Below are 12,297 nucleotides of genomic sequence, written 5' to 3' on the forward strand. Positions count from 1 at the left end.
TCATCGCAGTAATACTGGGCTGATCCCTATTTTGGAGTGACAGTCTTCTTTCCTGGATAAGCTCCCTTCCATTCACTAAAGTTTCTTTATTCTATACCTTCTTTTTTTCAATTTAATTTTTCTTTTATGTTGGAGTATAGTTGATTTACAGTGCTGTGTTAGTTTCAGGTGAACAGCAAAGTGGTTCAGTTATACATATACATATATCCATTCTTTTTCAGATTCTTTTCCCCTATAGGTTATTACGGAATATTGAGTAGAGTTCCCTGTGCTATACAGTAGGTCCTTGTTGATTATCCGTTTTATATATAGTAGTGTGTGTATGTTAATCCCAAACTCCCTCCCCCGCTTTCCCCTTTGGTCACCATAAGTTGGTTTTCCACATCTGTAGGTCTATCTCTGTTTTGTAAATAAGTTCATTTGTATCATCTTTTTAGACTCCATGTATAAGTGATGTCGTATATTTGTCTTTCTCTGACTTACTTCACTTAGTATGATAATCTCTAGGTTCTTTATTCTGTACCTTCTCATGTAAGCGATTAGAGCCCACATTCTGTGTGTCCCCTTAATGATGAAATGCTGTTGAAGGTGTCTAAATATGAATATTCATTTCTTAATAACCTCCAGAAAAAGGGTCTGAATATTCAGTAGAGTTGTGACCAAAAGTGGTCATGGGAGCATTATATAGATTAAACTTTCAAGTAGGAACAGTTGCAGTAAAAGGTCAAAGTGAGATGTTTCTACAGAGATAACCCATGACAGTAATGATGGAAAATCTAAACCATCCATTCTCTGGCAGTAACTCAAGGATATCTACATGGTTAGTACATAACTAAAGAGCTTCCCTTTGTAGAAATGAGTTGAAAGAGGAGGAGCAATAGCCCTGAATTCCAGTCTTGACTTTGAAATTAATTTTGCTGCTCCAGGCAGATTATTTTTATCTTCGGCGACTTTTTTTTTTTCTTTCTTTTTCTATAAGATAAAATTCATGGGTAAGGGCTGTTCCAGCTCCAATAGTCAATGAAAAATTGAAAACTAACTATTCTTGAGATTACAGTTCATCTTTGCATTAAGCCTACATCCTTTCACTCCACATAATTTCAGAGATAGAGAGAAAAGAAACAAGTCATTCTTAAACAAATCTGACTCTAGCAATATATGGTACGATTTATGATAGAAAGTTCTGAATGGGAGGTCAAATCATAAGACATTTTTGTCTTATGACTTTCAAATTCATAGTTTTAAAGTAATAAAAATTGCAACAATGCAGAAAGAGTTCCCAGCCCTTGGACTGAGAAATCGCAGAAAAATATAGAGCTGGCATTTGATTTTAAATGGGATACTTCCGCTTGTATGAGTATCGTAAGGCTTATGACCTTACAACAGAATCACGGGTTAGACGGCTCACTGGAATGCCAAATCAGTTCTAGAAACTGCATATATTTTTATCACTCCCTTTTTTCCCTTTGGTGGAGCTTTACGTTTTTCTTTTGATCAGCAACAAGGAGAGAACTGTGTAGACTCTAAGGAAAATGTATATTGTTAAAATGTTTCATCTGGCTGAAGTCTTTTCAGATTTACGAATTTGGATTGTATTTGAAAGTAGAACAATTCAGATCATTCCTTTCCACAAGCTTCCTTTATTTCAGGTAAATTGTGAGGGCTTATTTTATACGTGGCTTTATGTGACGTTTCAGAATCTCTTGAGTAGATGGTACTGTCTTATGAGTAATTCATAACTGCCTTCACATGTGGACTACCTCATGCTCAACAGTTTCTACCTGGAACAGAAGATTTAACAAACAAATTTCTAGGGCATTTGTAAGAGTGAGGTGCTCTACACTACATTTTTTGATTCATCTGGGGACCAGTTTATAGAGTCAGCTGACCAGCAACTGAGCTATAAACAAATAGCTAGTGCCTAAGTATAAATCAAGTTCAAAAACTTCCATGTTTTGAAACTTTACTGAATTTGTATTAAATTAGCATTGATTATCAGAGGTATTTCTTCCTTATGTTTAATTTCTCTTACTGCACCAAAGAACAGCCTTTATGATTTTCTTTAAATAAGTTTATACATGTACATGCACTTAAAAACACAGATGATCCCTTGTATTTTTGTGACATTTGCCACAATATTTAAGAATAAAACAAACAAACAGAAATTATCTCTTAGCTGTGCTGCTTTGTGCTGTGAACCTATAGTAGTGAATATTAATGAAACAGAGCAAAGATATTTGTTCAAGTCAACTGATTCCACATATATTGCTCTATTAAACATGAATGACCACCCATCCATATAACCTCAGAGTAGTCACTATAAAGATGATTTTCCTTCTTTCCATCATACACAGCATAATTTAATAGTATTTGCATTTATTCACACAAATAAAACTCTGTATGGCATATCCATGTCTTTAAGATATTTTTTCCGTAGTTTATACATCCCTCTTTAGTAGAGTTTCCATATTGATGCATTAACTCAATAATACTTAACTGAGTGCCTTCTGTGTGCCAGGCATGTTCTAGGTAGTAGGGATATAGTGATGCAAACAGACACAAGTGCTTGCCCTTATGGAATTTACATTCTGGTGATGAGTTTATCACATATTTCAAAACAAAGCACACTGTGTTGAAAATACAGTTAGTTCAAATAACTGCCACTCTCTCCCCAGTTTTTGCTCATATTTCTGGTATATTCTAAATACGGGAATGGAATGTTGTTGAGCAATGAGAAATAATATTTTGAGTACATAAAATGAGCTAGAGTTATAAGCTAAGCCTTTGCTCATTTTCTCATAAAACTTCTTTTGAATTGAAACTCTCAATGACACATCAATTTATTATATCTTTGTGCTTTTGAGTTCCTTGGGATGCAGTATTGCATCATCAGCATCAATTTAGAGTTCTTAGTTAATTAATAATTGTCAGAGATTCAATGCTACATGACCTACTAAGATTTTGCAGAAGAAAGGGCAACCTATACCTGACAAAGTCTCATTATTTTAGTGCAATCCACTAGTAAAAGTGGTCAGATAGACTATGTTTTCCTTTTAACAGTAAATGTTGGGGAAGCTGAAACCATGATGAGTGTGCAGTGTAATTTTTTTTTATTGAGCTGGAATTCACATAACATAAAATTGACCGTTTTACTGTGAACAATTCATTGGCATTTATCACAATGATGTGCAACCACCATCTCCATCTAGCTTCAAACATGTTCAGGGTCATTGTAAAAGAAAGGTGATGTGTAAAACTAAAAACAAAATCAACCATTTGTATATAACTAGTGATTTTACTCATGGGCAGTGAGAAAATAATAGGTTCTTTCAAAGTAAACACATTATAACCATCAGATTTAATAAAAACATCTTTCTATATAAAATTCTCACATCCTCATCTTTGACATCATTTACTGTCTCTTGAGCTGTAGCTGAAGATCAAAGGATCTAAACTTATAAAGAACAAAATGTGCCAGAGTAAATTGATCATCTTGTTACAAAATGAGGACACAGACCCAGAGTCAATAACAAATATTAGATACAGCTTCTCACAAAATAATTCTTACAATTAAGTCAAATTGTCTTTTCTGAGATAATTTTCACTGGGTAAGAATAAAGTAGAATCAGAGTCTTGACTCATCCTCCAAGTGGGCAGAAAAGTACCTGCCCAGTAAGGTGAGCTGAGTTTCATCTCACCTGTTTAGCATTATGAACAATGTAGAAGAACATCAAAGAGCATGTGGACCTGGTTTGCCCTCCGAGAACTTTTCTGTTTGGTTGAAGAGAGAATTACAGGAAAAACAGTTAAATGCTGGGTGATTCCCAACTTTCCGTCCACTGAAATGATCTGTGGTAGTTGAGAGTTTAGCATAGTTGGGGTAACAGCGTTTCCCTAAATGAAGATAAATTCATAAAAGGCATAGCATTTGGGAACAGTCATAAAAATTTGATAAGCACGTATCTGAACTGGACATTAAAAGATTTGAAAAAACGGAGGGGCGTATAGAGGGTATTTTGAATAGATAGATGGACATGAAAAAAGTCTGCCAATTTATTAGAGGTGCCGTAATCTGTGTAATTCAATCGCAATTAAAAATAAAACCGAACAAAATGTATGTATTGAACGGATAGCACAGCTCTAGTTTGGGACAGCCAGATACCGATAGACCTCCTGGCCTTCAAAGAAATTACATCCTTCAGTCCTATATACATAACATAGTTAAATAATAACACCTCGGAAGTTGTGCGCCAACAAAAGTAGCGTTAAGGAATGCTGTGTCTGTGACCTGGGAGCGCGGGAGGGGCTCCATGGAGGAGCTGAGATGTGAGATGGGGAAGATTTCCAGATGGATGGCGGGAGGATAGCGGATCCATTTGAGTACTTGGTCCTCTTATAAGAAGCAGCAAGTTTTAGGGATCCTTTTAGGCCCTGAAGCTTTCCTGTGAAAATCATGATTTCATAATTCATTAGCAAATGAATAAATCATTACAACGTATACATAGTCATCTTCAAAGATTGGAATCCAAAAATGTAATCACTGCTGTCGTCATGGTTTTAGATACCACAAAGTAAATTCTACGTTTTCAGCCATAAACTTAAGGAGCAAGGGTAAACTTTTTCAGAGATAAATGTTTTCAGAGTGAAATAGCCAACACACCAAAAACAAAATGCAAAAGAGAAAATACGTTTACATAATATGGTCATCCTCTTTTCATCTTCTTTTATCTCCTAGAGTTACGCTAAATATTTCTGATAGTAAAATAAATAAAATGAATGCAGAAGCTGTCGCCTAGCTTGACTTGAAGTAGCAGAGGAATTTGAGTATTTTTTTACTGGATGATAAAATAGGATTGCTTCCTTCACTGAAGCTGGCTTAGGAGGAAGCTGGAATATTGTGTATCAGAAACAACGTGTGTTCTGACTTTGTTCTGCCGAATTCCATTCTACGTTACTGAGTCTCCTCTTGAGCCAGGTTGACTTACTAACACTTACTTCCTTACTGCCGTGGTGGATTAACGGTGGTTGCAAATTCTTTGGCACACTCTCCAGCAAGATTTATTTCCCCCATCCTTGAATCTCAGCTGGCACTGTGACTGCTTAGCCAACAGGATGCGGTGGAAAGAGCCTGTGCCACTTCCAGAGTCAGTCTTAAGGAGGACTGTCAGCTTGCGCTTCCTCTCTCTTGGGCTGCACCCTCTCAGAACCCAGCTGCCATGCTGTGGGAAGCCCAGGCCACATGGAGAAGCCACATGTTGGTGCACCATCCAACAGCCCCTGCTGTCTTCCCAGCTGACATGTGGCATTAGCTGCCAGTCATGTGCGTGAATCTTGCATGTTTCAGCTCAGTTACACCTCAATGGATGGCAGCCCCAGCTGACATCTAATGGAGCCGAAGAACCACTCAGCTGAACCCAGTAAACTGCAGGCTAGTGAGATATAACACAGTGGTTGTTGTTTTAAGCTATTTCAGGGCAATTTGTTTCATAGCAATATGTAACTGAAATAGCTTTCCAAGGAAAATCCCGGAACTGGGACTGTGGAAGAGCTCATTCAATTTAAACTATAAATAGATCATATTTTTTTAAAACCTATGCTTAATTCTTGTAACTTCTGAAAATCACTAGGCAGAATTTTAGAAGCCTCTTGTTTTGGAAACTAGGCACCTTTAAGTTCATTTACCAACTACATGAAGGTAAAATTAAAATGCCTATTTCATTGTTACACTTTCTGGTTCACTTATTTTTCCCGTTGAAGTAATAGATAAGCAATATGTAATGAGATGCCTTCTTTTGATTAAAAACGAGAAACAGTATTTTTCAGCAGAAAGAGCATGAGTCAGACTTTTGTTCCAATCTTGGTTCTGTTGCTTAAGAGCTGTATGTCCATGGCTAAGTTATCTAAGCTGCCTGAGTCCATTTTTTAAAAATTATTTTCAAGATAATATGTACTATACAGGATTAGCGAAGGTCAGAAATCACGTATGCTGAGAACCTAGCAGAGTGCCTGGCACAATGGTGGAGCTCAATAAAAGTAGCTTTTGTTGTTATGAAGGAGGTGGTAATGTGGCTTTAAAAAGTAGTAGAAATCTGTCTCTTGTTCATTTTTTAAAGGGACATGGAAATATGGGTGTTCCTGAGCTTTATTGGAGATGGAGCCTAAAGGGTTAAAGTGAGGTGTCCTTGCAGTTCTTCCTACAAACATGCATGTTTTGTTGGAAGAAATTCTGATCCCTAATCCTATTCACACTACCCTGTTCTCACTTCTTTATTGCTATAGAGATTTGGTAAAGGGATGAAGGCAACTTCTGACTCGTAGTCTCAAGGGTAGAACTAATGGAAAATTCCTTTTATTCTTTACCTCCTGTCCTACTCCCTTTCCTCAATGAGGTTTACCTTCCAGTTGGATGGGAAACAACTTTAAAGGTTGCCGGCTCCCTGCAAGCTGATCTTAGCTCCAAGAAGCCACAGTGTTCATAGGCTGCATCTCCAGGGAGGACACATGCACATCCCACAGTCTGATTTGTGTAGTCCCGGGGAAAAAACAGCTGTGGCAGCCGGCAGGATTCTGTCTCCGAAGTTCTGTCCTAGCCTTTACATAATCTGTTCTTTTCCTTTGGAAGTGTTGGTCACCTTTAATAGGACAACTAGAGCAGTGCCCAGTAATTTCTTTGTCTGCTGAGTACGTCTGTTCTTAATGATCGAGGTGAGGTGAGTAGTTGTTATTGGTGCAAGTGAAGGACCCCTCTTCTTAACTATGGGTAACTGTTCTCAGTGTCTTCTCTCACCTGCCTGATGGGGCTACCTGAACCCCATTTTGGTCTTTGAAATCTAGGTGACCTTGGCTGTGGGTGAAACGCCAGTATATTATACTTGAGTGAAATATTGGTTTGGGGCAGAATTGAGGAGTTAAGTACCCCAAATTTAACCTGGGTGATATCTAAAGGAATTATAAATAATTCTAATTTAGCACAAATATTTACTTGCCTATATTGATTTTGAGAATTTACATGAATATTGATAATTAAAATCTTAATACCTCTCAGTTGGAATACTGTAAATGCCTCCATATAGATTTTCTGTGATGTGAAATTCCATGTCCATTGCTAGAATCTTTAAGAAAAATCTCTCTGCTTTAAAATCAAATAGTTAAAGCTAGAAAGTAGGCATATGAATTATTTTAAAGTACCAGTTACTGGTATATAAGTGCAGGTTATACAGAGATGAACTTAAGGATAATTCATTTTGCCCATAAGTTTGTCAGAGTCATAATTACAATTATGCAAACTGGTTCAGGCTTTTGTCATTGTTGTTAGTGATAGTACTGCAAACACATTTTAAGATATTACTACCCTTTAAATCACTTATAATTACGGGCTAATTTAGTTTTGAAAGAAATGATAACATTATCTCATGCCCACTCAGAGCTTAAAAATATTTCAAAGCAGTGGAGATTGTGCTATACAAAACATAATGTGCTTAAAGCAGATTCTCTCAGGATTTAAGCTCTAAATTTTATTGCTTCTGGGACTCACATGATGGTTATGTAGTATGGATTTAGAGACAGTTTTTAAGACTCCTATTGACATATGTGAGCAAAATGGTTCCTTGGAAACCATTCAGGTGTCCAGTCACAGTAAAGTGTGGATTAAAGATTCAGATGCGTATCGTGTGTGCTGACACGCAACGAACTGGAGGGTCAGGGCAGCCTGGACTCCGTTAAAGCACAGTGCATTTCTTCCCGTCTTTTAACCACTGCTGTTTTAAAAGGAAAAAGAAAAAAGTCAGCATCGAAACTATCTGTAAGGTAAAGCTACTGAGACTTAACCCCAAAGGCATGCTCTTATAGAAAACTCTTCTTAATCCTTGCAGCGCGGTTATAGCTGAAGACATGTGGTATATATTACAGTGCCCAGGGAATTCAACCTCCAACAGTGTAGAGTCACAATGAAGGCTAATTTCAGGATGAACTGGGAGCCTTTGCTTCCTCTGTAGCTCTGTTACTTACCGGCATTTCTTGTTTGCTGGACATTAGTCCAGGACCGCTGTGAGTGGGGCAGGGCAATGGAAATTTAAAGGGGACCAGAGTGGAGACATATGAACCTCTCTCCCCTCCCCTGGCACCCCGTCCTCCAACATACACTCAGCACTTCACGCTTGGGCATCACCAAGTCTGCCACAATCATTGCAAAAAGGGCTGAAGGCAGAACTGTCCATGGTTAGAAAAAAAAAAATGTTCTCGCTGTTGGTTGAAAAATCAGGTAATAACAGTCCTCTTGGTGTACAAAACTTATTAGAGGGCTGGGGAAGGAATGCTATCTCTCAGCAGCAGGCAGGAAGAAATTGCTGTTGAAAAGCTTACCTCTCTAGGGAGGAATCAGATATCAGACTTTGCCAAGCCTCAGGTCCAACCCATAAGGTCCCACCTACATCCCTCCCTCCCCCACCCTGCGCCCCATCCCAGCTTTGTTAGATTGCTAGCATCGATTGCTGGCTTTTTCTGACCCAACAGTGGGTGCAGGAAAGAGAGCCAGCAAGACTTAGAGCAAGCAAGGTTGGGGTGGAAGACTGGGGCAGCTTCGGGAGGGAGAGAAAAAAAAAGAGAAGGAGGCGAACGGGGTTGGGGGCCATGGGGACTAAGCTTAACTGGTGCCTGCCAGCTTCTCTTTGATTTGATGGCCTTTATTCCTTCTAATTGGATAAAATAGGAAGTCACTGGCAGTCCCGCATTGCTGGGTGTACTGATTTTACTCAGACCAGCCAGCAGCCCCGGAGTGCGGATGGAGGGAGGCGGGTGGGAGAGGAGGGAGGAAAAAGAAAGAGAAAGGGAGAAAGGGAGAGAGAGAGAACGCTTTTGGAGGAGGAGGGGAGAGGCAGGGAGAGAGACGGCGAAGAAGGGAAGAGCCGCGAAGGAAGAAAGTGAATGAGCGCTCGGGAAGGACAAAGAGGAGTTGGTTGCCGGGTGAGGGGTGGAGGCAGGGCGGGGAGCGCAGTTACCGCCCCTCCTGGCCGCGCTCTCGCCTTCAGATCCCTCTGCGATGAGACGTTTGCCGTGATGCTCGGAGGGCAGGCACCTGCTGCTCTGTAATGATTCAGCCCCTTTCAGCCGTCGCGGTAACACAACAGGATGCTGTTGCTACTGTCACTGCTGCCTCTCCTGCCGCCGCCGCTGCTGCCGCCGCCGCCGCCGCCGCCGGTCCTGCTTTTGCTTTTACTTCTCCTGCATGACAGTTGTTTTCTCCATCTGAGCAGACCCCAGTTTCAGATGCTCGAGGTGAGAAACATGCCTTTCAGTTTGGGCTACTGGTTTACTTAATTGACCAACAGATCAGCTCGGTTTCCCTTTTGGCCTCTGTCCTTCTTGACCAGCCGGGATGCTTTGGAGAAGCATTTAAAAGAACTGCAAAAGTGCTCCAGAAACAGCAGTAAAGAATTACAATATACTTTAATTTGGTAGTTGCTAGAGGCTTTCTTTTCTTCTTCGCCTGCTTTCCTCCTGAACTCCTCTTGCTTTTGGTAATGGCTTTGGACTTGGACGGCTTATCGATTTCCCCCTGTAAGATGCTGTATCATTTGCTTGGGGGATGGTAATGGACGGTGCGGGAGGCCAGGCCTTCTGGAGGTGAGCCGATGGAGATTTATTCCCCAGACATGTCCGAGGTCGCTGTTGAGAGGTCCTCCAGCCCCTCCACTCAGCTGAGTGCAGACCCATCTCTGGATGGGCTTCCGGCCGCAGAAGACATGCCGGAGACCCAGACCGAAGATGGGAGGTCCCCGAGACTCGTGGGCCTGGCGGTTCCCTGCTGTGTCTGCCTGGAAGCTGAGCGCCTGAGAGGTTGCCTCAACTCAGAGAAAATCTGCATCATCCCCATCCTGGCTTGCCTGGTCAGCCTCTGCCTCTGCATCGCCGGCCTCAAGTGGGTGTTTGTGGACAAGATTTTTGAGTATGACTCTCCCACTCACCTTGACCCCGGAGGATTAGGCCAGGACCCTATTATTTCTCTGGATCCAACTGCTGCCTCAGCTGTGTGGGTATCATCTGAGGCATACACCTCACCTGTCTCTAGGGCTCACTCTGAAACTGAGGTTCAAGTTACAGTGCGAGTTGACAATGCCGCTGTGTCCTCTGAGCCTTCAGCGGTACCCACCCCGAAGAACCGTATTTTCGCTTTTTCTTTCCTGCCATCCACTGCTCCATCCTTCCCTTCACCCACTCGGAGCCCTGAGGTGAGAACACCCAAGGCAGCCACTCAGCCACAAGCAACAGAAACTAATCTCCAGACTGCTCCTAAACTCTGTAAGTAGAGACAGACGGATGGTGCTGTGTAAAGGAGAGGGGTGGGCTTGAGGTCCTCAGAAGTGTTCTCTAGCGTGTGTAGCTGTGTCCTTGTCTTCTTGGATTTTCATGGCACGGTTTGGTTTAAGTGTATCACGTGACTGCGATGCTCCGGGGTGGCGTGGAGAGATGAATGAAAAGACCTTGTCAACTGCTGGTTAGAACTGATGCTCTAGCAGCAGCTCCCTCTACCTGGATTGTTAAATCTGGGGTGGGGGGACCCAAAACTTCAGCGTCTGGGAGCCATGCTTGAATTTCAGTTACATTCCACTGATTTCTAACACTTTTTAAGATTAAAACATCAGACCATCTATCTATCTATATCTATATATCTATATATCTATATCTATCTATATATATATATATATATATATATGGACATGACTTCTGTACAGCAGCAGTATGATCCTGTGTCTTTTTGTTTTCCCATATAAACTTCCGATCACCTCTCCTCACCTTTCTGTTACCCTCTGCCTCCCAGCCAGCCCAAGCTGCCTGTTCTCTTTCTCCATCTCTTCTTCCTGTTCCCTAAACCGCTTCTCCCGACGTTTGTATTGTAATTGGTTCTTCCTGATACCGCGTGAAATCTTTAGACGTTTATAGCGCTCACCTCTCAGCAGCGTCAGACGGTTGCTGTCATGCTCAGATTGTAGTTTGAGTTGCTGAGCCCTTATTATGGGGCAGTTTTATTTTATTCAGGACGTGGTACAAATCTGCATGAAAGGATTTTCCCAAATTAGGTTTTTTAAACTTTATTGAAGTATAGTTGATTTACGGTGTTGTGTTAATTTCTTCTGTACAACTAAGTGACTCGGTTATACATATACATATATATATATTCTTTTTCATATTCTTTTCCATTATCGTTTGTCCAATTAGTTTTGTTTTCTGTAATCAAATGTTTAAGTAGCTTCCTTGACAGTCATTAAAAAGTACAAGATCCATTAGTAAGGTACATCGTTTTTTTTTTTTTAGATGTGTCATTTTTGTCCATCACCTGAGTAAAGAGAGGCCACGCTCTTAAAACAATACAGAGCAATATACTGCTGTTTGTTCTGGGTCATTGCAATGCTTTAAAATGGAAAAGTTGTCAAGGATGAAACCATGACTAGTCAGATTGTTCTAAACGTCATTATAGAAGAGGAGTTTTCTATAGCTTTTTTTTTTAATGTTTCTAATTTATTTTTGTTTCTCTATCTTCTATCACTTTTCACCATTGAGACTATTTACTTAGAAAAAAGTAAAGGATCGGAGAATTTGGTTCTGAATAACGTGTGCAAAATCTCTTAGAGTTAAAGGAGAGTTGAGGGTAAAGATTCAGTGATGAAATACCCCTTTTGGTTCCCTCTAGATGGTAATGAAGAATACAAACATCTTTTTTCAGATATATTCAGTATGAAGGAGAGCCATGTGTTCTAGAAATGCAGAAAAACTTGATTTGTGCTTGTGATTCAAGCTCATTTCATACACACGAGTTTCAGTGGCAAAGATTTAAAGAAAAAAACAGGCTTGTTTTTCAGGTGTAGTTAGGGAAGAACCTCCTTTCTGCAGACACTGCTTTGTATCTTTATCAAATCCCTGAAGTGTCATTAAAGGTCTGACAGCCATCACTGTATTCACCGCCTCTTCCCACCTGGCAAAGTGACCGGGAAATAATACCCAGATGAAATGACAGGCTATAAAAAGCAAGTACAGATCTTGCAAAGAGAAGCACAATTCACCATGAAGGCAAGGTTACTTCTTTGTCTTTATCATTTTCAACTTAAGTCTTTAATTAAAATGTGCCTGAATAGGTTTAGCTGTCCAGAAAAAGAAAGAGGACCCTATGAAAAACTCTTCAACTAAATCCTGTAATTTTGTCATCAGAGGAAAACAAGCAAACAAAGAAACCTCCAGCACAGTTTCCTGATCTAGGACCATGTTAAAAAGTATGTTGTGATGTTCTGAGAAATTCTTTTTTAA

The 12,297-nt window shown here is 40.3% G+C and overlaps 1 protein-coding gene across 13 annotated transcripts in view; it reads left to right on the forward strand.

Moving 5' to 3' along the window:
* NRG1 (neuregulin 1) overlaps positions 1–12,297 on the forward strand; it is a 215,107-nt gene that overhangs the window by 92,258 nt on the left and 110,552 nt on the right. For 4 of the 13 annotated variants that reach the window (XM_036838714.1, XM_036838716.1, XM_036838715.1 and 1 more), the window contains exon 5: positions 9,649–10,296. The exons of 8 other annotated variants lie outside the window; for them this stretch is intronic. In XM_036838714.1, the coding sequence (XP_036694609.1) occupies positions 9,649–10,296 (648 nt within the window). Of the gene's footprint in view, positions 1–8,898; positions 10,297–12,297 lie in introns of those variants that run through there. One more of the 13 variants, XM_036838723.1, reaches the window with a different exon arrangement.

Source organism: Balaenoptera musculus, chromosome 21 (genome assembly GCF_009873245.2).
Source record: "Balaenoptera musculus isolate JJ_BM4_2016_0621 chromosome 21, mBalMus1.pri.v3, whole genome shotgun sequence".
NCBI classification, from domain to species: domain Eukaryota; kingdom Metazoa; phylum Chordata; class Mammalia; order Artiodactyla; family Balaenopteridae; genus Balaenoptera; species Balaenoptera musculus.